The sequence below is a fragment of the Tetrao urogallus genome (assembly GCF_951394365.1).
Source record: "Tetrao urogallus genome assembly, chromosome: 2".
Taxonomy (NCBI): domain Eukaryota; kingdom Metazoa; phylum Chordata; class Aves; order Galliformes; family Phasianidae; genus Tetrao; species Tetrao urogallus.
Window position 1 is genome coordinate 41832222 of NC_136814.1, and position 26134 is coordinate 41858355.

Sequence of the window (26134 nt, forward strand, 5' to 3'; positions counted from 1 at the left end):
ATGCCACGATTAACCTTTGTTTCAAATTCTTGACTACATCAAATATTGGCAAGCTTCATTTACCAAATACTCAGGAATTTTAAGCTTGGGGGTATGTCAAGGTGCTTTTCCCTGTGGATGAATGTTCTAGCATAATGCTCTCTTCATCTAGAAGAAAAATGGTAACCTCACCTGTGAAGGTGCAAAGCTTCTTGTCAAAAACATTCCATAGACTTCAGTGGGATTACTGTGGTGACAAAATGCAGCCGAACGGAAGTGAGATGCATTGTTTTACTTTTCTTTTCTATACAGGAGGTTGAAAGGCTCTATTTTTCTTTTTAGGCCAGATGATTGAGGTCCAATTTATCTTGGAGTACAGAAAGAGTTCAGTAGCTATTCTGGTGTACATGTGTTGCACTTGAAAAATAAGTGTTTGCAAAAGGTGTAACAGGACCTTATTCAGTTTTCTTTGTTTCTACCTCACACAAATGAACACTGAGTATTTTCATTAAAAATCATTATAGCCAAATTTAGTCCTAAGTTAAACATTAAAACATTAAACTGCATGTCTCAAGAGTTGCATCAATCTTCTGTAAAAGAGGTGAACATATTAGGTCTGCCTGCATCTGATGAAGAACCTGGATGCAGATGCAACAATGGCTATCCTGTTCCCTTCATCTCCCTCACCCAGAACTATCTAGGCATGTCTGAGTTCCTTGCTGCTGTAGGTGTTTTGCTGTTGCTCTCTGCTTTCCATGCTCTGTGCCTCAAAACGAGCAAGCTTTGTGCTCTGTGTGGATTGCACTTCATCAAGGCTCATATTCCACTACAGAATTAGAGAGCTGAGCTCTTGCAGCAGTGACTGAATGCACACCTCTGTTTGTGGTCCCAGCTGATGTACCTTCTGTTGTCAGAGAGATGTTGTCTCTCCTATAGATCTGTGTGGTGCTGCAGTTCTCAGGGCAGCTTCTTGTTGCTGAGCAGAGCTGGGGGAATGGGGGTCAGAGCCCAGAGTGGGATGCTGCTGCTTTGTTTCTTTGTGTGGTGTTTTTTTTTTTTTTTTTTTAATGTTTGCTCTGAATTAGTTGCTCACTGCTGCTGTGGAGGTAATGTGTGACTTTTTGAGCATGGAACAGAAGAAAGATGCACTTTGCACAATGTCTATTTGTTCTGAGATGGTTGAGTAGCGACTTGTTTACCGGTTATTGCCTGGATGACTACCTGTGCAACCTGGTGTAAGGAACTTGCTTTGGCAGGGGGGGTAGACTCGATGATCTCTGGAGGTCCCTTCCAACCCCTACAATTCTGTGATTCGGTAATGCTTTTGGGAATATGATGATAAAGTTGTCAGAAGGTGATGCACTTATGTTAGCCTCAATTTGACTGGAATCCAAATCATACCCGTTTAAGCCTCGGTCCCTGCGGCTGGCAAGCTCGTGGTTTCTGCTGTAGTGCAGTTGAGACGAGCTGCCAGATCTGGGGGAGGGAACTGGCTTCACCTTCCTAGGCAGCGTATTGAGGGAGTAAAGCGTTTATTTTAATGATGGCTTGCTTTTTTTTTTTTTTTTTTTTTTTTTCCAGACCGGAACACCACCCAGATCGGTGAACTCCGGCTCTACTGTTAGTAGTGCTCTCTAATCGCTACATCCCCGCGCTCTGAATCACCGCCAAGACGATATCGCTCCTTAATTCCCTCTTTCCTCTCCTGCCCCGCGGTCTCACCCGGCGTAGGGCACAGCGGGACGGCGCAGCCCCGGCGGTACCGTTGCTATAGCAGCGGCGCAGCGCAGCCTCGGGCGCAACTTTGGCCGCGGTGCGGGAGCCGCTCGGGTGGGGAGCGGAGCTGCGTCGCCCCTCTCGTAGCTCCGGGCTGGGCGGTGCGGAGCCATCTTGCCGAGAGGCGGAGGGTCCCGCGCTGGGTCCCGCTCCGGTGCCTCCACTCTGCTCTCGGCGGCCGCCGCTTTCTGAGTTGTATTTCGTTTCTCTTCTCTTCCTGCGAGGCATCTCCCGGCAGCATGCCGATAGCCCACCTGCTGGAGCTATGGAAAGGGATCGAAGTGGAGCCCATGGAGACGGAGGTGAGCAGCCCGCGGGCTCCGCACCTGTTGCACCACGGCCAGAGGCGACGGCAGAGGGAAGCGCCCCGAGGTGCGGGGACAGAGTGCCGGGCACAGCACCGCGCCGGGGAGGGCGGCAGCTCGGCCGGTGCCGTAGGGCTGGGACAGCCGCCTGCTGCTGAGCCCCACATACCGTCAGCTGGGATTGCAGCGGCTTCTTCACCTGAGTTTTGAGACCTATGTCAAGGAAGGGCATCATCTTTGAGTGATGTAGTGGGCACCGTGGATTCGGGATGGGTATTTCTGGGGCTGCTGAGTAGTGTGAGGAAAAGCGGTGTGTTCTCAGTTGGCTGTTTCACCAGGTGATGTAAATAGAGGAGTAGCACTTGTGTGAGTGCTGTGTTTGCTATGTACTGCTGAGTTTCATTTACGCTTAAAGGCTTCCTGGCTTTTGCGACTGTAGTTCTGAGATGGATTTTGGCAGGGATGTGGAGGTCAGTGTAGCTCAAACAGATGCTGTGAGAATGCTGAATGCCTCAGCAGAGGAGCCCCAAAGCTCTGAGAAAGGTTTTCTACAAAGTGTGGGCTTAAATACCTGAGAAGCACAGCAGGAGTGATGCACCATGTGTTGTTATCCTGGTGCTGTTCATGCTGGAGGCTTGAGGTTCATAACTAGTTTAGAATTGGAGAGGTTTGCGTTCAGTATTGAGTGCCACCTCCTGCTCTAGGCTGTGTAAGAAACTCTGTGTGCTAATGCAAGCTGGGTCTGAGTGTCTGCACATTGCTTCTGATTTCAGGTAGTCAGATAGCACCTTGCTCAGTCACCTTCCCAATGAGGAGATTTATATCCCTATAATCACTGAACAGTTTTTCTACTGGACTTCATAGAAATGCTGCTATTCTTACTCAAACCAAATCTACCTTTCCACTTACTGCGATATTTGCCTCTGTTCAGTGCGTGTGCCCAGTGTCTTTCTGCCCCAGGCAGGAGACACTCAGCCATTGCTCAGATGTCCTTTTGTGCATCAACCCCTGCGGGGGAAAAACAACCTCTGACCACAGGTGAAGCTCTCAGCTTTGCACAAAGGCCCAGTTATCACTGCCTGAGATGACAGCATCCTTATTTTCTCCCCTTATTGCCGGAGAAGGTTTTAGGCCCTTCCAGGCAAAGCAACAAAGCTGTGTGGGTCTCCTTACCAATGGAGTTGACCCCTTATGCATATAGTTAATCACATGGATGGTTTTAGTTTTTGTTTGCTTGTTTTTTAATCGTTTCTTGCTCTTAGGAGTACCATAGCTATAAACTATGTGAGATAATCGTTCTTGATAAGATTTCACTTATGAAAAGGTCAGAAAGTTATGGACAATGCTCTACTGTTTACGTAAGAATAACAGACAAAGCATCACTTAATTTCCTTGATTTATTGTTTTCTTTTAAACCCATTAAATAGACAGAAGATCTTACAGCCCTTTAGGTTTTGCTGTGGGAAGAATTCCTGCAGTACCATTTGCTCAAATCTAGTTAAGGTACACAAAATTAATTTGGTATTCTGCGGGCTCTTGTCCATGAAAAGCATTCATAGTTTCCATCAGTGATGCCATTGGCTCCATAATGGGCTGTTGCAGCCTGAACGCTTGTGTCTGAGCTGCGTCTTGGGAGCTGTCATAGGCTCTGAAGCTGTGTGGGATAATGTGTTTTTGTGGCTGTCTGCAAGTTGTTCTTTTCTTGTGTAAGCCTTTCTCAGTTAGTCGACAAGGAGGGAGACGGCTCCTCTTGTTTAGGCAGTAGGGTGTGCTTCTCCTCCTCTCCCTCAATGCCAAAAAGCCTTTTAAAATAGATGTGTTTAAGAGTGCTTGTGCATGACTCAGGTGAATGACTTGCAGATATTAATGATAGCATTTATAGTAGATCGATCGCATCATAAGGAGGAGTGCATTGAGGGCATATTATGTTTTATTTTGCAAGGGAAGAAAGGGATAAAATCCTGCTGCCTTCATCTGTTGGCTTAGGAGGTCATTAACTTCCTGATAAGAGAGCAATAACATGGGGATATTTACTGGCTCTGAATTTTATTTGCGCTTAGGCAGATTTATTGATGGATGGAGAGTAAGTTACAGCTTTGGGAATGTGTTTTTTTTAGAGGATGGGATGCTTGCTTAAGCTTTCAGCTTGCTTCTGTCAGCTTAGACTAGAGCTGAGCACTCATTAAAATGTTAATATTGACGTGGAAGCTGTGTTTAGAAAACATAACATTAAGTATACATATGTTCTCTCTTCTTAGCAAGAGTTACTGTTCTGGGCTTCAAATGTACATTATTCATGAATAATCTTCTTTCATTCTTTTATCACTTCTCTGACAAACCCAGTTTCAACTGTTCATTGGCCATCTTAGTGCCAGTGTGCTCCTGCTTTCTTCTGTGTGCTCAAAGTAGTATACAAATTTTACACATGTTGTGAATAACTGAATAAGTCACATAAATACTCAGCAAATAGTATGTGGCTTTATCATAGCTTATGAGGGCTGCTCTGAAAGCAGTGGCTCCTATTTCATTATGCTGATCTATGACATCAGAGGTGGATGTTGGTGGTACAGAATCAGAGGCTAAACCAATATCCTATTACTTTTCGTTGCTGTGTGACAGATGGCAGCAGAGGTGCAGTCTGACAAAATGGTGTCTGACATGGAAGTACAGATGAAGCAAAAGTGCATCACTGAATTCTTCCATGCAGAGAAAATAGCACCCACTGACATTCATCAACAGTTGCTGAACACTTATGGAGACCAAACATTGCATATCAGCACAGCGAAGTGGTGGGTGCAGCATTTCAGTTCTGGGTCACAATGGGTCACCTCTGCTGGTACAGATTTCAGCCAAATGTGGCATGCAGGCTCCTGTTCATTGTTGGCAAAAATGCGTAGTTGATGGTGACTGTGTTGGAAAAACAGTGCTTTGTCACTGAGAATTTGCTCTATTAGATAGGTGTTATTGTGCTCTTTGTATCTATAGTAGTTTCCTTGGAAAGAAAATAGGAGACACTACTCTTGGAGCAATCTACACATCTATGAGAGGAAGGTTATGTTCTTGAATTCAAAGCTTATATTACCTACATTAAATGTGAATAGTTGAATGTACCTGTAGTGGTGGAGCTGTATCTTTCCTAAGAATGTGTATTCACATGAAAATTTTCCTTTCTGTTCCCTAGCCTGTGGTGGAAGAAGCTACCCTGGATGAAGAACCTGTAAAAGAGGCAAGTCTATGTATCTGTGTTTCACACATTAGTGAATGATTATATTATAACCTTTTGCCGTTATAGAAATTGAATGTCTGAGGAGCTTTCTCTCCCTATGTTTCTAGCATTGAAGATGCTAGTACAATGTGGTTGTTTTTCTTTTTTTGTTTTTTAAAGAAAAAAGAAGTTGGCCAACTGGAAGGAGAATGATTTTTAGATGTTGTTCTGCTGTCTTTCCCAGAAAGAATACTTCTCCAGGCCAGTGCCTTTTCTAAGGGGGGTATTTTATAATGGCCTCAGGAAGAGTAATTGCCATCATAATGCTGCTTCTGTGTCATGAGTTGTGCCTGACTGATTGCTTTACATGTTATTCAACTTTGATTCCTGTATGTCCACTGGAATTGCTCTTCATCAAGAGCATGGCTAATCTAATCATTTCATGCAGGTTTTATTTATTTGCATTATTGTGGCATTGTACTATTTTCCTAAAAACTGTAGAAAAATACTGTCCTTGCCTCAGAGCTCAAATGCCAAATAGATGCAATGGAATGTGATAGAGAGCTGCAAAGCAGTTGAGAACAAAATTAAGCATTGACTCTTGTGATCAGCCAAGGGCAAAACTTGATTACATAACAGGTTGCTGCTGACCAAAGGTGTCAGCAGATGGTGATGCTGCTGGTCTGAGACAGTAAGCAAAGGATGTGTCGAAGATGGCTCTGTATTTCTTTCTTTCAAAAAGTGTCTGAAAATCTTAGGGCTGAAGGGAGGTTGCAAAGATGTTTGATTAATTGCCTCCTTTGAACACATGAAGCTTCCCCACTCCTGGTAAGCTCCTTTTACTCATAGGAGTTTTATGCTTTACCTGAGATATTTGGGTTTTGGTGAAGGGTAAGGTGGTTGTTGCTTTTTGCTACGCTGAAGGAGTATCTTAAACTCCTAATGATAGAAAGGGGGGATGGAGTCTTGTTTTTTGAGTCCTTTGGAATAGGTGCAACTTCATCTTGCGAACTTCTTCCCCTTTCAATTTTTAAAGATTGCAACAAATTATTCTCCAAAATGCCTAGGGCTGAAATCAAGTGCAGGTAACAGTCCTCATCGTGATATCTTCTGAGAATAATGCTGAAAATTAAGATCACGGTTAGTGGGCTCTTGAGTTTCAAGAGGATATTTCTGCTTCATTCCCTAAATAAATGTAAATGAATTTAAACCTACTTCATTTTTATTAAGGGTGTACCTTAGGATTCTTAAGTTTTAACTTAAACAGATAAAAGTTGTGAGTAATGATTACTTAGACATCCCAGCCCTATGTTCTCTTATTTTCTTGCATGTTCTCTGCTCTAAGTACAATTTGCTTTTTGGTATCTGTATGGTAATTGTGTTTAGCTCCTGTGTATCTGCTCCTGCTGTATTTCTAATGGGAGTGATGCAGTTATGCCTGACAGAAACTTGTTGTAATTATGTATTAGAAAACACACACAGTGGGGACTAACAAATACTCGACAGTGAAATATCTGTCATGTCAAAGTTCCTTCGCTATTCAATTAAGTTTTCTCAGTGCTCTACAGTGAATATCATTAAGGAAAATGGTTGGATTTGTTTGTCCTTACTCTGCTGCTGTCATTTTATTTCAGACATTGGCTGAGGCTATAAGCCTGATATTTCACTGAAGCATACATCTTACTGCAGGGGTCTTAAAGGGAACTGTCTGCTGTTGAGGTGAATTTTCTTACTGATTGCTCTTTGTGCCCAATTCCGAAGTCAGTTTTTCCACGAAACATTGAAGCATGACTTAGGGGGTGAATTGAAATCAGGATATGCAATGGATAACACTTGCTCAGGGGATGCTCTTGTTAGAAACTTGCTCTGGGCTGCATTGACTTCCTGCTGTTTCTCTTATCAAGGGCATAGTACAGACAAATGAGACAGTGGCAAATACATTACGGAAACTTCACTTCTTGTTTTTCAGTTGGCTGATCTTCATGATGGACAGGTTTTTTTTAAACATCTTGGAGTGCGTAACTTATTAATTTGTCTGTTGCCTACAGCATGTGTTTCTGAGGCACATCTTGGTCCTCCAAGCAATGTGTCAGCACTCAGGAGTGGGCCACTGGCCCAGCCACAAAGGCAAGCACATTGGTTGATGGGGACTTCCTTGAGACAAATTCTTATTCAAGTCCTTGCTTATACTTGTTGGATCCTGTTTTTCTGTAAAATGATTTTTTGACAAGGTTGTCTTTATTTTTAATAGGGAATAATAAGCTTGACCATGAGTTATTACAAGCACAAATACATTCTTAAATAAGAGTGCTGTGCTTTGTGGTTTGGTCTAGATTCAAGTAAAGAATTTATATCGGATATAAATTCTTCCCTGAAGCTGCAGTTGGCAGCAATATCTATTGTTGCATCCTTCTTAAAATAAATAAATAAATGAGCATAGGCAAGTTTCAAAGCACTGTGATACTGCATTTGGAAGCTAGATTTCAGCTTTCCTCTGCTTTGAGTTGTTTCACTCTTCCAAAGGGGTTTGCAGCTCTTCAATTAGACTTGTAGGGAGGGGCTTTGGAAAAGTTGAGGAGAGTTGCAGCACAAGTTGTGCAGTCAACCAGAAAAAGAACTAGGTGAATTCTATGGATTTTTCTCTATGAAAACTGCATGGTGAAAGTGAGAATGGTAAGACCTGGCCTTATTGTCTACTTCTGGACGGAGATTTCCAAAGATGCATGTAATTTTCTGCTTGTATTATGCACTCATACAGTAACAATAAAATCATAGAGAGCAATTAAAAGAACCTGGCTGCTTCTTTCTGTTAGGCATTTATATACCTTGGTGAGATCTATCCCCTGAAGCATTATCTTCAGATAAAGCAATTTCAGCTTTCTTAAGTTAATTGGAGGTGTTTTGATATGCATAGTATTGACTGCTCAACTGATTATGAAGGCTAAATGTCTTTTTTTTTTTTAATGCAGACCACAGTATTTTTTTTCACAGGGTGAATAAATAAAACAACATACCCTCTGCTGAAGCATAACTCTTTTGTGTTGGCTAGAGTCTATCCTGATCTTTGTTGAAGTAGGACTCTGCTGACATGGATCTTGCATCTGTTCTTGGTACTCCAAAAAGTACCTGTGCAGTGGGATGGTGCAGCTTGCGCAGTTCAGGGAAATGGTGTGTACTGTTATATTTCTCTTCCCTCCCATTTTTTCCATTTATCTTTATTCCTTAAGTAGACACCAACACAGCCTAGTCTGATGCTGTTATTCAGTATGTAGCAATGGGCAATCCAACACTTTGGACCATAGCAGTTAATGCTGAGTAAATGTCATACTGAGTATGGGGGGGAAAAGGTCCTTGTAAAATATACACAAGTTGTAAAGCACTTAACAGAATCAGGATGCTTTTTTTTTTTTTTTTTGGACAAGTGTTATTACTCTAATAAAAAAAGTTCATATATGGGAAAACTATTCCCTCATGCAAATGAACTTGTTCTATAATGGCAGTTGGTGCCTGAGAGACTGCTACCTATGAACTAATGGTGTCACTGGGAGAAATTAGTCACTTGGCAGCCACTGGAGGTGAGGATAAATTCTTTCTATGATGACTGTGGTGCTTCCAGAGAGCTGTGGTTTTGGAGTTGACTTGACTCTTATATTAAGTGGAGGAGGAGGGGGGAGAAATGCACAAATTTTACACTCAGATAATTGCAGCTCTAGGATAAGAAAGTCTATTTTCTTTTGTTATAATAAACTGAAAAGTCTTTATTTTTTTTAAACTCCCAGCTTGTGTCAAACTCAAAGCTTGGAAGTAGATACTTTCCCCAAAGTAAAATTGAAGTGGCAAAAATGAAGTAAAACAAATGCTGCTCTGGAAGGAAAAAAAGCTTTGCACTGGCTACTTTATTTCAAAGATATGATGGGGAAGTCAAAAGGTAGCCCCACCAGCTGTGCTGTAAGTACCGAATGGATGTTGTTAGACATAAGGTAATTATCCTGTTAGCATTGTAGGTAACAAGAATTAAACTTCTGTTTCCAGGTATACATATGATTTAGGCTGCAATGGTATTTTATTCAAGAAGCTGCCTGGTTTCCTGTTGACTGGAAATGGAGCCACGGGTAGTTAGGTTCTGTACAGTATTTCTTTCATAACTAAATTGTAGGCTCTTCTCAGTGGTGTGTAGCAGTAGGGCAAGGAGTAATGGGCAGGGAATTTGAACAAAGGAAGTTGCGTACAAACATGCAGAACTTTACTGTAATGTTGATGGAGCACTGGATCAGGTTGCCGAGAGAGGTTGTTGAGTCTCCTTCTATGCAGGTATTTAAGACCTAGATGCCTACCTGTGCTGCCAATTTTAGAGAACCTGCTTTATTAGGGGGGTTGGACTTCAATGATCTTCTGAGATCCCTTCCAACCCCTGTGATTCTGTGTGATCAGATGACCTCTTGCTGGTTGTAAAGCCTTAGGTATTAACTTCACGTAAGTACTTCTACTCTGGATGTGCAGAAGGAACTTAGTAAATTACGGATTTCACCCACTGTTTAGATCTGTCTTGGATTGCCTGATCACTATTTTCATCTGTTTTGTAGCTTCTTTCTTCATCTTTAATTGCTGTTTTTGTGAAGTCAGTAATTAGACTGATTACTGTGTTCTTTCAGTTCTGTCTTGGATTCTTCTTTCTGTTATCAAACTGAAAAGGACAAAAGGGAGGGGGGGGGGGGAGGGGGGGGGAGAGGAATGTTCTGTGAACTAATGAGCAATTGCATGTATGATGGATGACTGAAGTACTCTCTTATCCTTTTGTTGATGTCTTTCATCTGTGGTGCCTTTAGTTTTTAAAATGTGGTGTTGAAGTCTGTTTATTAATGTTTGAATACCTGAAAAGATGACCTGGTCTTCATGTGCTGCAATGAGCACAGCTCTCATTTCTAGTGATCTGAAACTGGTGGTGTCCACAACACTTGCCAACATAAAACTTTATTCTTTCTATTTCTTTTTAGTCTTGTTTTTAACAGCAATAAGGATATCATAGAACATGTAATAGTACTTCTTGAGGAAGAAAATACAATTAATAGAACAATAAGAGATACGTTACTGCTGAAAAAGTTGATAGTCTCATTTTCAAGAGTGTCTGATTTAATGTGACCAGATTGCTTCCTGATATGCTCCTGAGTATGCACTAATTTATCCCCTGCATTTCTTCTACAAAGAAGAATATATTTTCTATGATGAAGTTTTCAGTGACCACTTTTCTACAAGAACATGGCAGCAGTTTTTTTTTTTTTAATGTTATTTCCTTTTTCTTTTTAAGAAGGTTGTGAATCACTCTTCCTACAGAAGGTGCTGATAGAAAGGGATTAAAAATCACAGGTACTGCCTTGATTAGGTCAGTGAGCCCTCATCAGGGAGGGTCCTGTCACCTGAAAATCATTTCTGGCTTGTATGAGCAAGGTAGTTCTATCTTCCTCATCCTTCAGTGTGCCTGACAGTTGTTACATCCTTTGTGAAAGATGCAGAGGGCCCTGATTGACATGCCGTGGTCATGATCTTGCAAAGCTGTCTTGTGCTCTGTCCAGCTGAATAGAGAAGTCATTCAAGGAGTGATTCATTATGATTTTCAGATGAAAAGGATGAGATTCTTGATCTCTCTATCTTATTTCAAATCTTTCTGGGAAGCCCCTTAGGAGAAGAATGTGCTGAATCCTTTAGCTGGTGTTCTGAAAGACCTTGAAAGAAGATGAGCCTCTTAAGTTGGATTGTCTCCAGTCAGCCCTATTGGCAGTTCATACATTCTTTTTTTCCCCAGCAAGAGTAAAAGTCCATGACAGTTTTTGCTAATGTAAGGCTTAATGGCTAGGGTGAAGTATGTAGAACTGTTTGCCTCATTCCCAACCACCTCTATTTATTATTGTACTGGGAGGAATAACACGACACTTCTGTAGCTTTTCTGTCACTTCATCACTGTTTTGATTGTTTCATTGTGATAGTGATTCTATTAACAAGTGTGGTAGAAAAGAAATGGGAACAATGCATCAAATGGTCAGTGCCTTCTTTAGCTCTGACAAGCAAGGTGTTAGTATTGCTTTACTATGCCAAACTTGTAACTTGAGAATGATTGCTAGAATCAAGTGGAGGTCTTTGCATCTTTTCTTTGTGGTAGTGCTCTTGAACTCATGGGTTCTGTATTGACTAGGAGAGCTGGTCACCATGCAGATCAACACAATGGTGATGGAAAGTTCTCAAGTAGAACTGGTAACGTAGGATAGCTGATTACTTTATTGCAATCTAGTTATGAAACTTTACAGTGGAAGAGAACAAAGGATAATGATGACACTTTTTTCCCTTCGACAATATAGAGGAGTGTGTGTATATGTGAATTAAATTAAGAATGTGTATGTGGGGTGTGACTTATAGCTCTCATGAATATCCTAAACCAGACACCTGTTGCACGCTTTTTGTGTGGTTTTCAATTTGTAAAAGTTCTCAGTCTCCTCTGTTCTTTCAAAGAACAAGATCTGGGGATGGGTAACCAGTGAACAATAGACAAACGTTGGTACGTACTTGTTTTAGCAGCAGAATCATGCTTTGTGAACTGAACTGCCAGCAGAAGTTTAGCTTATTGTTGATTCTTAAGGCATCTCCTTGTTAAGTGAAGCAGCTCAAGACACTGCTGTGTCTTACAGTATGCAAAAGAGAATCGCAAATAACAATTATGTTAATACTGAGTAAATATAATGTCATACACAATGATCACACACAACCTTATGCCAGTGATGTTACCAGCATCTCTTCCTGTTAGTCTTTGGGCTAAAGTGAGAGCACTGGATGAGTGTTGCAGCCTCAGTGGGTGACGTACTGATAGCTGGAAGAGGGGCTGATGCCAATGCTCCCACAAATATTGGTAGTAGAGCATCTGTGCTTAGAGTTATTTACTGATCTGTTGTTGTAGTTTTTTTTTTTTTTTAACCCACCCCTCCCTTATTCCTATCTGCGTTATGCTTGTCCATGAAGCAGAAGGCTTCCTCTCAAATTCCTGCTGTAGTAAGTAATTATTCAGCTCCAGGAGTAAGCATTTAAGCTCTTGTGTTGCTGAGTTGCTCCTGTGATCTAGCTTCCATGATTCATGCTTGTGCTTGCCAACAAGAGTTAGTGTAAGGCTTAATTAAACATGCAAAACATTTTGGACTTACTGAGTCATTTTCCTGAAACATGGCTTGTCATGCTGTGTCACTGGTGGACTTGTACACCTTTTGGGTCCTTAGTGCCAGCTTTGAATAAATAATTTGCTTATGGAAGGTGGAGCGTGTACATGCTGTCTCAGAGTAGTCAACCTTGAAGTAACTGAATAAAAAATATTCAATAATAAAGAAATACCCAAGACTGGTATACTCAATTTGCGAGTGAAAAATGTGTGCTTTTGTTTCTTTCATGCTAATTATAGGATTTGAGAACCCCAAAGGCTTTGGTGTCTAGTTGAAGCTGACGTAATCCTATTGATGGATAAACCAGGCAGAATTGAGCCAACGTCCCTGGAGCTATGGAGCTTCCCTGGACTGTGAGTGAATTTGATAGCTATTTGTCTTCTAGACAGGGAAATGAGAATCCTCATGGAGATCAGCTGGAAGTCTCTCTGGCATTGTAACTTCTGGAATCCTCACTTTAGCCTTCATAATACTTTGGCTCTGCATTAAGTATTTTGCAAATATAGCATTATATATTGGAATATTTTAAGCTCTAATTGTGGTGCAGAATAGAAAACTAGCTAGAATATCTGAACTGGAAAATAAACGTGACTTCAGCTTTCACATAGGATAACTTTAACAGGCTGATTCATGGCTGTGACTGAGTAGAGCAGCAGGAAATTATTCTTGTAGAATCTCAAAAATCTGTAAGAACGAGTCTTTTTTTCAACAGGTGTCTCAAAGCAGTCTAATTTGTTGCATCCACACTGGGAGAGAATGAGACAATTGGATTGGAGCTCTTTAGAAAAACCTGAAGTTGAATTTTGTTGTGTTTTTTTTTTTTTTTTGTACTGACGGTGTACCATAGGCATCTGAGATTTTTGAATTGTTTTTTCTTTAGCTGGTCACTGTACAAATACGGAGAAGGTTGGCATGGAAGAAGGGGGACATACTTTAGCAAGTTCTGTGGTGATAAAACAAGGGGAAATGTCTTCAAGTTTAAAGAAGGCAGATTTAGGTTAGATGTAAGGAAAAGGTCTCTTGCAGTGAGAGTGGTGAGGCACTGGAACAGCTATGGTGGATGCCTTGTCCCTGGAGACTTTCAAGGTGAGGCTGCATAAGGCCCTGGGCAGCCTGATCTAGCTATACATGTCCCTGTTCATTGCAGGAGAGTTGGACGAGATGGTCTTTAAAGGTCCCTTCCAACTCTAAGGATTCTGTGACTCTATAGCATCCATATTCTTTTATTGAATTTCAATTGACAAATTGTGTCTTTGCTGCAGAGCTCATTTCTGGTTATATGTAGAGCCATGAGCAGCACTTGTTATGTTTCTGAAGTGATAACTTGATCAGTCTTCCAGTTAGATGCCAGGACGATGCTAGTTCTTCCAAGTTGATGTGAGGGGGATAGCCACGAAGGGTTTCTGAGGAACTATCAGACCTCCAACTCCCACACTCCTGACTGTAGTAGAAGATCCTTCTGGAATTAACTGCAGTCAGCTTAAAGAGAAATGCCTTCCATACTACTTCCAGTTATTTGTCTGTGATGGCCTATACATACTGTCCATTCTCTAAATATTTTTTTAATTGCTTTGCGGTATTTTTTTGTTTGCCTTCAAGGCAAGTACTATGTGGTATTGAGACTGGTATCTTGGTAGTGTGTAAGGGTTCATTGCAAGCATACTTTTGGACAGTGAGCTTGTTAGCACCTGGTGACCTGAACAGTTGTGAGTATTGGTGAACACTTGAGCCTCCTTTTTGACAATTACAAATATAAAGTCAAGATACTTCTGGATTAGTCAAGTCAATTTTATTTTTGCTGATGATATTGAGAGCTCTACTGGACCTTGATGATTTATTCCTTGTAATATATTTTAGTATAGCTTTAGTAATCCTTCTTGTTAAGATCTTAGCCCTCAGATTTGCTGATGTAAATAAAAGCATATTTGGCTTCCTGAGTCAGGCAGGCCATCAGAAAACGTGTAGTGCAAATGTTTACAGGACATTCAAGCAGGCTAACCTGAGCAGAGGTACAGGCTGTAGTGAGATCAGTCCCTGGCACTGTAAGAAGAACAGGCCATTCAAACCTTGCTTTCCCCAGTTGCTGTTTTCCTGCTCCTTTAACTAACATAGAAGTACTCTGCACACAGTTGGAACAACAGTTGGAAAAGCCTCTTTTCAAGAGACTGTACTCCTTGCTGACAGCTGAGAGAAGCGTTTAATGATGCCCTAAGCACTGCACAAGAGAGATGCTGATTGTAGGAGAAGCAGTGCAAGCTCTGTTTTCCCTGGCCATCTGGATATAGTGTCTTGTGCTGCTTTGAAGAGTAAAACTAATCCAGATTAAGGTGTTTGTTTGCAGTAATTAATGGCTTTCTGAAGGATGGTGAGCACTGGCAAATCCTGTTTGCTTTGCTGCATCAGAGAATTCATGTGCTTGGATACTTCCTGTTCATTTGCAGGGTGAATCTCCTTGCTTATGGGCTATTCAGCAAGATAGAGAAGAAAAATGAAAGCAAGCAAAACCAGTTTAAACTTCTACAGTATTGGGACTGAGGAGTGTGTCGGGGCCCAGGTAGCTGTAGCGACTTGCTTACGCAGTCCTTGAACATAGCATATGTGCTGTGGCTAAGACAGAGATACCATCATCCACTGTACAAAGAGAACAGGCCTGCCCAGAGTCTAGGGCTTTTGGTTTGAGTAACTACAAATTTGTTTGTTTGCTTTTTATTTGATGGGAAAAGGATCGTCCTTTATGAGGTTAGAAATGTCAGTAGTTTTGTGGAATACTACCATGGCCTGTGCACCCAAATCTATCTGCATATGCAGAGTTATTGTAACAGAAAGATTTTCAAGACTGAAACAAATAACATCATTATTTCTCCTTGTTTCTGAGATTTTTATTTCAATATGGCAAAATAAACAGTGGAGTGAATTTGTTAGTGAATGTGTAGAAGCGAAAGAGCTTTCTGTGCGACTTCCCAATGAAAAAATTTGTGGGATGCCAGGATCAGCCACCTTCTCTGCATAAGGACCTGGAAAAGGCATGGCTCACTCCTCTGGTGCATGTCTGCCAGGGGGCCGAGTGCTCTCTTCTGCGAGAGATGCTGCTTTGCCTGTGCGAATTAGCATAGATGTTTAGTGACTGAAGAGGGTAGGTGCCAGATGTATACAATGGTGTGTTAAGGCATCCATTGGTTTTTCTTTTCCTCCTGTTTTCTAACTAATTTGAAGATTAAATCTGAGGCAGCATAAACCTAAAAGCAAACTGGAACTCGTAGGTTTGTGTGCTCATTAGAGATGCTGCGTTTAAAGCCACTTACATCATAGACTTCTGTGATACACTGTAGCATTTCACAGGGCTATGGCAGCATTGCAGTGGGCAGATAGTGCTTTCACTTTAAACAAGGCAAGGCTTTAATTTAGGTTTTTGACTATAATAAGCTTGGTGAGAGAATTCAGATGCTTACACTCAAATGAATTATGTAAAAATATGTGTATATATAAACATGGAACCTCAAGACATCCATAGGCAAAAGAGCTAATGGAACTAAACAGCCTGTTGGGTACCTCTATCTGTGGTATGGGGGAAAGTGGCTTCTCCTATCCTATGTCTGTATTACTCCTGAGTGTTCGTTTTTTTTTTGTTTTTTTTTTTTTTGTTTTTTTTTTTTTTGTGTTTTTTTTTGGTGTTTTTTGGTGTTTTTTGGTGTTTTTTGGTGTTTTTTGGTGTTTTTTGGTGTTTTTTGGTGTTTTTTGGTGTTTTTTGGTGTTTTTTGGTGTTTTTTGGTGTTTTTTGGTGTTTTTTGGTGTTTTTTGGTGTTTTTTGGTGTTTTTTTTTTTTTTTTTTTTTGTGACTGGCAGGGACAGGGCACAATCTGTCCTATATCTTTTAAAGTATTCTTAATGTATCACACTTCCAAACAGTGAATGCAGACATAATTTGGATACAGTGTCCATCTCTTGTCAGGTGCTGCTCTGTAGCTGCACTGAGACTACATCAGCTATGGAATAACAGGTTCAGCACCAGGAGCAGCTGAGGAATGGCAGCATGAGTTGTAGCTAACAAATGTATGCTGGGTTTCTGAGGAGCCTGAGCCATGCTGCTTTGGCTTTGCTGTTGTATTGTTTTATATTAGCTAGGGTGAAACTAGCAGGCTTATCTTCCAATTGCAGCATGGCCATACCTGCAGTCTGTTGCCATGGGGACAAATGTCTCATTTAAAGACTTGCACAGAAAACTCCTGTACTTTGAGATGGCACTGTCTGTAAGCAAGCAATTATGCAGCTGTTTGTTGCTGAAGGATGCCGTGGTTAATAGATTCTGAGTTCAATTTATTCTAAATAATTGTTTTTTCACGTGATAAATCTTCAGCCTGTTCCTTAGAAGGCAACTCATAATTGCACTGTTACTGTACCCTCAACCATAATTTTCAGATACTATGGCCACCTTCAGTCAGATATGAAAGAGGGGCAGCACTTTCAAACAAATTCCTGTTCTCAAAACTTTTGAGGAGTTGGCAGCCTAGCAGAGATGAGAGGCCAGAAATGGAGTCCCACCAAGGGAAGAAAGCAGAATACCCCACTATGTGCTACTTGAGCTAGCAAGCTGGCCTGCTTCTGTCCCTGTCCAAGAAAAGGGAAGGAGAAGATGAGTCTGAGGGGCAGCAGCCACAATCTGTTGAATGGTGTGCTCTGCTAGTACTGCTTCTTGCATTACATTGCCTACTTTTACTACTGGGAGACCTTGTGTTCCCCAGATAAAAAGAATGGAAGTTTGCCAGCTTCTTTGTTTCCCTGCAGAAACCAGATAGCACTTCTGCAGATGCACACTCGGTTTTGAACTTTGCTTTTATGTAATTGCAAAACCAGATCAGCTTTGAGGGAAACGTATCTTAAAGATGAAGAATGTTATTTTGTAGCATGTGCCTGTATGAATAAAAAGCAGACTTGATTCTTTTTAACTGAGTTCTATGCGAATGTGGACTCAATTTAATATGCCCTAAATAGCAGTCCTTCAGTGTGCGCTTGCCTAGCCTCAGCCACATTATCCTGCAGGCAATACTGACATCTAGTGCAACTCAAGTACTGCTGAGCAGCTTACTTCTGAAGCTTCTATAGAAACTTTAAGACTTCTGATGTTTGCTCATTTCTGAAATCTTGCTGTAGGGAGTGGTGTGGCCTCAGGATTCTGATGTTTTGGGATGTGTGTTCCCTTCTTATCTGTGGGGGATTCCTTCCTGGGTGAGTGAATTAAGATGGTGGAGGACATGTTTCCACATATAATACAGATTTCCATCCTCCTAATATTTTCTATGGATGGCGCTGCCTCATTTATTTTACTGCCATTCTGTAGGTGTTGGTACAGTGTTTACACTTAGTGCTCAGTGAGCTATCATAGAGCAAGTCTTGGAGAGCTCAAGCAAACCACCAAAGCAGGGTGATGTTTCAATATGGCAACTATCTTGAAGATAAGCTATTGAATGGATTTTAGCATAGCTTTCAAATAAGTTTTGTACATTCATGTATCACACGATATTAGTTTTGTACATCTTGTATACTTGTAGCCTGATGAATTGCATTAAGCGTATGAGATAATGTTGAGCACTTCTCAGACAGGTAGCTATCAAAACTATTTATTGTGGCAGACTAACATAATTCTCTGCATTAATGTATTTCACCCAAGTTTAAAAGCAAGCAAGCTAAAAAGTTCCCCTCTAAATTCTACTAAATCCTGCCCCTCCCAGTCATAATCATCCAGTTTCTGGATGCAGCCTCAGACTAACGTAACCCGGGACTGGTTTCTGGTTGGAGCAGGTGTTGGTCTGAGAGACCTCTAGGGGCCACCTCTGAATTATTCTAAGGATGAGGATTTCAGCCTCTTGCCCACTCTTCTTTTTTCTGAAATGAAAGATATACAGAAAGATCCTTTCTATGCTTCTTTTTCAATCCTACCCATCTGAATGGATGGTGTGTGAGAAGTACTAGGTGTTTCCTAACTAAACAACTAGATAACCTCATCAGCTGTGCTGGAAGCAGTTGCACAGTGCTGCAGGCTATGGTGACTTGGAGTAGTGAGGGAACGGCAACAAGGAGCCTGGTACAATGATTCACTGAAACTTACCAGTTTGAGTGTTGCTTGGGTTGCTGTGTCTTCGAGTGGCATGCATTAATTGTGGTGTCATAGAGCTCGGTTTAGGCTGGTCTGAAGCACAGCCATGATATTTTGGTATTCAAGGTAAATGCATTAATTTTACTCCCTTCCCAAATTTCTCAAAAGTCTTTTGTTCTTCTATCTTCTGAGCCTGACAGATATGCACCTCAGATCCACAGCTCTGTATCTCATGCAGCAACAGCAGCAGTACAAGGAGCAGCTGACTGTGATGCTCAGGGTGCATTTGTTTCTGTCTGATGTCCTCTTGGCAGGAAATGTGTTGAAAGAGAGGGATTACTTCATGTGATAGGCAATCTCTGGATGTCTCTGAGAAGCTGCACTCCTACTCTGCAGAGAGCTCCTTGAGTTGCCATCCTGTAACTGATAACTACAGTAATTTGTCCAATTGCCCAGAGAGGTGGTGGATGCCCAATCCTTGGAGATATTCAGGGCCAGGCTAAATGAAGCTGAGTGACCTAATTTAGATATAAGTTTCCCTGTTCATTGCAGGGGCGTTGGACTAGATGACCTTTAGGAATACCTTCTAACTCAAATGTTCCTATGAAGTTGCTCTGAGCTAATTCTTGAGCTTGCAGTAACTTTGTTCACCAGTAGAGGTCTGTCTTGTCTAGAAGAAATGTGGAGATTTTTATCAGTTAAGATTTAATCAGCATTGGGAGAACCTGAGACACTCTTCAGACTTTGTATGTTTTTCTTTGTATGTTTTTGTATCTTGTATGCCAATTTGAACATTTAGGATGATAGCAGCTGATGTTGAAGTGCTACATGCAATTCAATGAACCATGTTAGCCAGTTGTTGGGGAAATTCTGCCAGCCAGATGCAAAATGATGGCCTGGGTGGCTCAAGTACCTGCTCTTCAGTCCCTACAGCAGAGAGCAATCAAAAGTCAGAGACCACAGCCAGATTTCTAGGAGTGTGGATGAATAATCAGTGGGAAAAACTACATATGAGATGTTGCAGTCTGTCCTTCTCTTGAAGCTTTTAAGTCAGACTGAACATTCTCTAAAAAATACTCTTTCTAGAAAATTACAAAGCCCTATCTTTTGGGCTTTATTTAGGTGCAAGAGGATGAAAGCACATGGGTCACAGCAGGCAGGAATTGTTATAGTAAGTGATCATAGCTGTTTCTTTCAAGGTTTAAAAAATTTCTGCAGTAATTCTTATTTTTCAACCCGAAACAGTTCTAAGTATTCTTTGTATCTATTTTATCTTTTGAGTCTATGAGTGTAGCAACTCTGAGCAGTTTAAAAACTTTTTCACGGAACCTCTAAAGACCATAAGGCTCCAAAGTGAGACTTCTGTTACCTGTGACTCATACCTTCTCCAGTACTGGCATCAATACCTATTAAAATATACAAATTTTCCTTTCTTTAACCCTTTGTCCATACTGTGGGGTATGAATATTTCATTTAAAGTGTGACACTGTATTGCATTGAGCTGGCACAGATTTATTTTTTGCTTCTGCTGAAGTTCAATGACCTCAGCCCAAACAAGTCAAAGCTATGACAGCTCCTCCTAATCATCTTGTAAGTTAATCATCCCACAGTTTGGCTAACTACACAGTGTGCAGATGGTTCTGCTCTCTCTATCTGAACTTAACATACTCTTGCTCTTGATCAATGTTGATTTCAAAATCCTGTTGTCAAATCCACTCCTAATTTTGCAAAATATATTTGGGGAAGGGAGGGATTGTCTTATTTAAGGCCCTAGTTCACAGATGGACTACTTTCTCCCATTAGCTCTGTAGTTGCAGTTATTTGGGTACACTGTTCAAAAATTTTTGGAAGGTAAGTGTGCAGAATTGTGGTTGAATGAACAGTTGTATTCCCCACTCCTGCTTGTCTTCTGCTTGTGCAATGCATGGGAGGTACTGGGGACAGAAGGAAGGGAATGGACTGTGACAGCAGAGCTAAGCCATTGTGCTGGCTTTTCCTTTTTTGAAATCCTTTTGAATTTCCTGACGTTTTGCCTTAGAAATATGTAGTTGAATGATTGAGATGAAATAGCTGTTGAATGTGCTCAGAGGAATGGAGAGAATGTTGAATGAGGAGATGGGGGGAAAAAAGTAATTTTTTTCTTTTATGTGTTGATCAGTGAAGATCAACTAATTCAAGAAGCACTTTAAATCTCTTTAATTTTCTATACAGATATTTGAAGTGTGCATGAATTGTATGGTAACATTGAATTACAGGTAAATTGAATGGACGCTAATAAATGAGAACAGAAGTAAGAATGACTTTTTTCCTGAAGGAAATATGTGAAATATTTTCAGCTGTAGGCACTCTTGCTCTTCTCTGAAGTCTGTAGCTGACTCCCTGCATTAATTAACTGTTTCTAAATGCTCTATAACTATGAGCAATGCATGGAGGTCATGGATAGAAGAAACTGCTACTGTAAATCTGGAAAAAAATCTGCATTTGGATCATCACTAATCTTAGAATAACTAGACTGCCCAAAAGGATGAACAAGAAGTAAATGCTTGTTAGAACATGCTAATATTCTAACTATATGCTGAGATGAAAGTCTGAATACAATAAGGCATTTGCTTCTGGCAATAGGCTTTTCTGGCTTATGGTGATAAGGAATTATCCACAGTGCGAATTCATCCTCACAGCGCTTATTGTAGCAAGGAAAGAATATGATACAGAAGCCAAACTATTCCCATGCCTGTTTAAGCACCCAGATAGTTCATTTGGATCTATTCTGCCTATGGGAAAAGTCAGAATTTTAAAGAACTTGTTCAAAGTCTGCTTTTCTATTGCTGTTGGAAGTTTTCGAGTTTATAGTTAATAATAATTTGGTGATGTGGAATATTCTGGGTTTATCCTTGTGTTCTGTTTCACATGTGAAAGACATAAGGGAAAAAACAGCCCAAAATATAGCAAACCTCTGTAATTCTAGTTTGCAGCCAGAATTTAATGATCTGTTACTCCTTCTGCATATTTACAAGTACATATTTTTTGTATTGATTTGCAATAAGAAAGGCTTACTGAAAAGCTTCTCAGGAGGCTTTCTTTTTTTCCTTATTTTTCTTGTACTGTACCTTCTGGACACTGACATTTGTGTCTTAACTTGAACCTTGAAAACACTGCTGTCAAGCACTGTCTGAGGTCGGAATCACTATGCCTATGCAAAGGTGGTTAACCTTCTATATTTTTGTTTGTTTGTTTGTTGTTGTTTTAGAAAAGGCAGAACTTTGGTTGAATCCTTTAAAACCTTGGCCACAAGATTCCTTAACCTTCTAGGCATAACATTTCAAGACATCAAACTGACTTCTCTTTTTTAAGAAGTTGTATTGCATGGGGCAGTGATAACTTCTCCACTGAGAATTTCTCTAACTGTAGTGTAGCCATGCATCTTTACCTTTTTCTTACATTAATTACGAAATGAACTGTCTTAATGCTTTGGTTTTAAAGGTTGTACAGTCACTTATTGATGGAGAACATCCTGAAGGTTAATTCTTGGAATGAGGGAAGCTAAGCAGGTTGCATGGAGGAGCAAGATTCCTCATTTCTTTCACTGCATCAAAAACACAGTCCTAAACATCAGACTCCTGGGCATCTGCTTGCATGCAGGCAGTTTGGGGAGGTGTGAGGGGGTGGGGGTTGGTTACCTGAGAGCTGTTTTTAAGGCTTCAGGAGTGTGCTGGGCAGTGATGCTCGCAGATTAGGGAAAGAGGGAGAACTCTCATGCCAGTTCCCGCAGTCAGCACTTCCTCCCCAGATCACTGAGTGTCTAGAGTCAGTTATTTTGGGAAGGGAGAGGGGATTTTGTTGCTCAAGGTTAGTTCTTGATTTGCTACAGATTGTGTTGTACTGCCCAGAATGTAGGCTGTGTCCCATTTTCTGTTTCCTTGTTTCTCCCTCAAGGTGGCTCTGGAGTCAGTGTGTCAGGAGGAAGGGAAAGGAAAGAATGTGTCTTATGCTTCCATATCTTTTTGGGAAGTGGGAGGCAAAAAAAAGTTTCCGCAATGCAATCTTCCCCATCAAGTATAATCAGTCTGTGCTTTTCAGTGCCTATTTAAAAAACAAAACAAAACAAAAACCAGTAGCCTGAAAAGAGTTGTGGCTTCTCCCTTGTTCTAATCACTGGTAAGACAACATCAGCACTTCTGCAGGGTAAGTCTCATTATCTTGAACAGACTCACACTAGCCATTTGCCTTGTAAATAAGAAATCTTTTTGCATAGTAGAATAAATTATTTAACTTTTAGTATGTTTCACCTCAAATTACTGGGGGGAGGAAATTATTATGAAAGCTTGTTTTGAGCTTGCAGATCAGTAGCACTGTGAGCAAAAGCCTTAGGAACCTGATTGCACCATGTGTCCACAGCTGCTGTGCTACCCATTTCTAAGCACAAATACTGCAGGATTCAATCCAGTATCTATTGTTTATTTTGTAAGGGGTGAGCTAGCCAGGAAAAATTCTAGCTTCTAATAACCAATTCTTCTGGTGCACTGTGAATTTATGAATCAAAATAATGTTAGGTTAAAATGAATGACAGTCAGGTGCAAGGACTGATATGTTGTTAGAATCTTTTTTTTTTTAAAAAAAAAAAAAAAACTAGCATACTTTTATTCAATTTGTTCTTTACTCACACTTGCTTTGTATCACTGACATAAGGAAGGATGTTTGTCTTTTCAGTTTTGAGTTACAAAGGAGTGTAGAAAGGTAACTAAAAATAGGGACAGAAAGTAGTATCTGCAAAACCCACCTACCTCTTTGCCATCAACCTTAGTGCAACCATAGTGCAGAGCAACACTGGGCTTACAGTAAAATCTGAGCTTTATTTGTACTTTAAATTCTGTAGGGGATGCAATATATTTCAACTCAATACGATGGTGGAATGCTTCATGTCTTTTTCAGTCTTGTGTACACGGTTTATGGCTAGCTGGCTGCTTCTAGGGTGCAAATTGCCATCTCCCTGATGGGAGCTGGGATTAGATGAGAGCAGACCTGCCAAGAGCTGTGTAGTTCATCAACAAAGAAGTGCTTTATCAAAACATCTTTCTTACACTGTTTACATTAGAAAGATGAGGTAAGCTTTTGCTGATGAAAGAAGTGAATTTTTGTCTCTAAAAAAATAAGTGTATTTTTAAAAATTAAACTGTATATGAAGCTTCCATAGTGTAAAACAGCACACAGATTCAAAAGGGTGTGTAGCAGTGTCTGGACGTACAGACATCATGTGCATGGGGTTTGGAGAAGGTTTGCTTGCATGCTTATTTAATTATACATTTGGTTGAAATGGTTGTGAATAAACTGAGATTGTTAAGTTTGAGTGTCATGCTGAACAAAAAGCAATTATTAACCATAGAAACCATGGGAGAATTTGGGATATATTCAGACAAACCCAAAAAACTAAAAAGTAATGCTGGGGTCTGTCATGTAATGTTCCCCCCAAAGTACATCTTCTATAGATATGAGTGCAGACTTAAAAATATAGTTAAGTGGTTACAGTATGAAAAACTGCAACCTTAAACTTATCCTGTTTGATTTCAGCATGCTTCTAGGTAATAGTCAAGAAACTAAGAACTAATGTAAACCCTGAAGTTTTGTGTATGTTTGAAATTAAATGTGATATACTTATGGGTAATGCATAGCTAGCATTTCCACCATGTTGTGGCTTCTCAAGGTCTTCCCTGCCTTACACAGTGCACGTTGAGGCTTTTGTAAGAAATATTTCTTGCTGTTTTATCAAAATTAGACCCAAAGTTATAGGGCGCTTAACACATCATAGAAACAGCCTCTGCCTTATTGCTCACATTCTCTCACTGCCAGCATGAGGACCATTTCTCATCAGAGAACCTGGATTCTTCTCCTTGGCCCAGCCTCTTGAAAGGGCTGCTCTTGGTGCTGTGTGCTCCTCAAAGCTCATTTGTATGTTTGTCCAGCACTAGGCTGGGCACTGGTAGGCCACAGTATCTTCTAACTGCTGCTCTCACCAGATCAATTGCTTATGTGGCCCTCTTGGTTTATCTCAGTGGTTACTCTGGATCTGCGTTTTTATCACCACTGCATTTCTCACGATCAATGCTGTTTCACAGCAAGCGATTCTGCACTTGTTGGCTACAAATGCTTACAGTGCTCTGTGATGTTGATGCTCAGGAAAACACGTTCTTGCTGGAGGGTTTTAGATTTTAGTGCTATTATGTGAAAAGAGTTTTACCTGCAGAGTACCTCAGAAGGGATAGTTCTGGTCAGTGAAGTAGCTTATTCAGGCTAGATGGAAATAAAGTCATATTAAACTCTGATTCAACTAGCTGCTTCATTGTATGCTCAGTTCTTAAATGCAGGGAATATCCCACTTTCATAATTGAGAGTGGACTTTTTTTTTTTTTTAGGTCAGGTTGTCCTACAGCATCCTGCATCATAGGATGCCACTGAGGCAATGCATCATTGTTGGTATGCTGCTGAGCCCACATCCTCCAAACCTAGAGGCAAACTCCTCTGGCAGATTCCCAAAAGGGGAGGCAGTGATGCCCATGGTCCCTGATTCCTGTGCTACTGAATCAAACACAGCATTTGTGCACTGTATAAAAACCTCTGCATCTATCTGTATACAACACCTTTGCATGTAGTGTTTGTTCTCTTTGTATGGGTTTTCTAAAAACCATTCAGAAAAATCAAGTCTCTGAGGACTGCGAAGCCAACAAATGACAGGCTTCCCTGCTTCCCTGAGCTGGATGAGTCACAGCAGCTTGTACAACTGACAGGTGCATGGTGGCAAAGTGTGCACAGCAAGCAGCACAAGGTAGGCTTCTCAGTCCTAAATGCTGAGCTCCTTTCTTCTCCAGCACAGGGTTTTAAAGGAGCAGCCAGGCACCGAGCTTCTGAACACCTCTTTCATTTTTCCTGTAAATCTTTGCTACTTCATAAGCATCTTTTCATAACTTGGCAGATTTTCCGGTGAAAGAGGCAGTGCTCAAACCTTTCTCCCTGTGCTGCCACCACAGCCAGGCTCCTGCTGGAGCTAGGTATCTGCATGCAGCTCCTGAGTCGAGTCAAAGATTGGATCCAGTCTAGCTCTTGCCTTTAATCTGCTGCTGGGCAGGGCTGGCGCCTGGTGACGCGGTGAGCTAAGCTGGCTGCAGCGAGTTAATAGAGAAGCAGGAAGGTATCAAAGCCCTGCAGAATGGCTCAAGGTCTTGGAGTATCTGACCTGCACCACACTCCTGAATGCTGAAATAAGATGATAAAGCTGCCTCACAAGAAATTACAGAAGTTTTTCCTTAAAAAGGTAAAATGCTTTTTCTTTTTTTTTTTTTTTTTTTTTTTTGCTTGCTGCTTTGCCTTTCAAAATTAGATTGATTGACAAAGTTTGACAGTTGCCTTGTTTTTGTGTGCTCAACCTTGTGCTTCCCTTCCCCTGAGCTACCTGAAGCTGTTTTCTTGGCTTGTGGTTTGGGATAGGATGGAAATAATTGGAACCACACTTGTATGGCATGTTACACAGGCTAGTTTGATTGCATGTTACAGGTTGTGCTACCTTGCCCTGCTGTGCTGCCTTGTTACCTTG

The 26134-nt window shown here is 40.9% G+C and overlaps 1 protein-coding gene across 1 annotated transcript in view; it reads left to right on the forward strand.

Moving 5' to 3' along the window:
• Window positions 1-1994: 1994 nt before the first annotated feature.
• Window positions 1995-26134, forward strand: part of RPS6KA2 (ribosomal protein S6 kinase A2) — a gene marked incomplete at both ends in the record, with an annotated part of 258686 nt that continues 234546 nt past the window's right edge. The window contains 2 exons of the mRNA XM_079550851.1: window positions 1995-2057; window positions 5242-5286. Of these exons, the coding sequence (XP_079406977.1) occupies window positions 1995-2057; window positions 5242-5286 (108 nt within the window). The remainder of the gene's footprint in view (window positions 2058-5241; window positions 5287-26134) is intronic.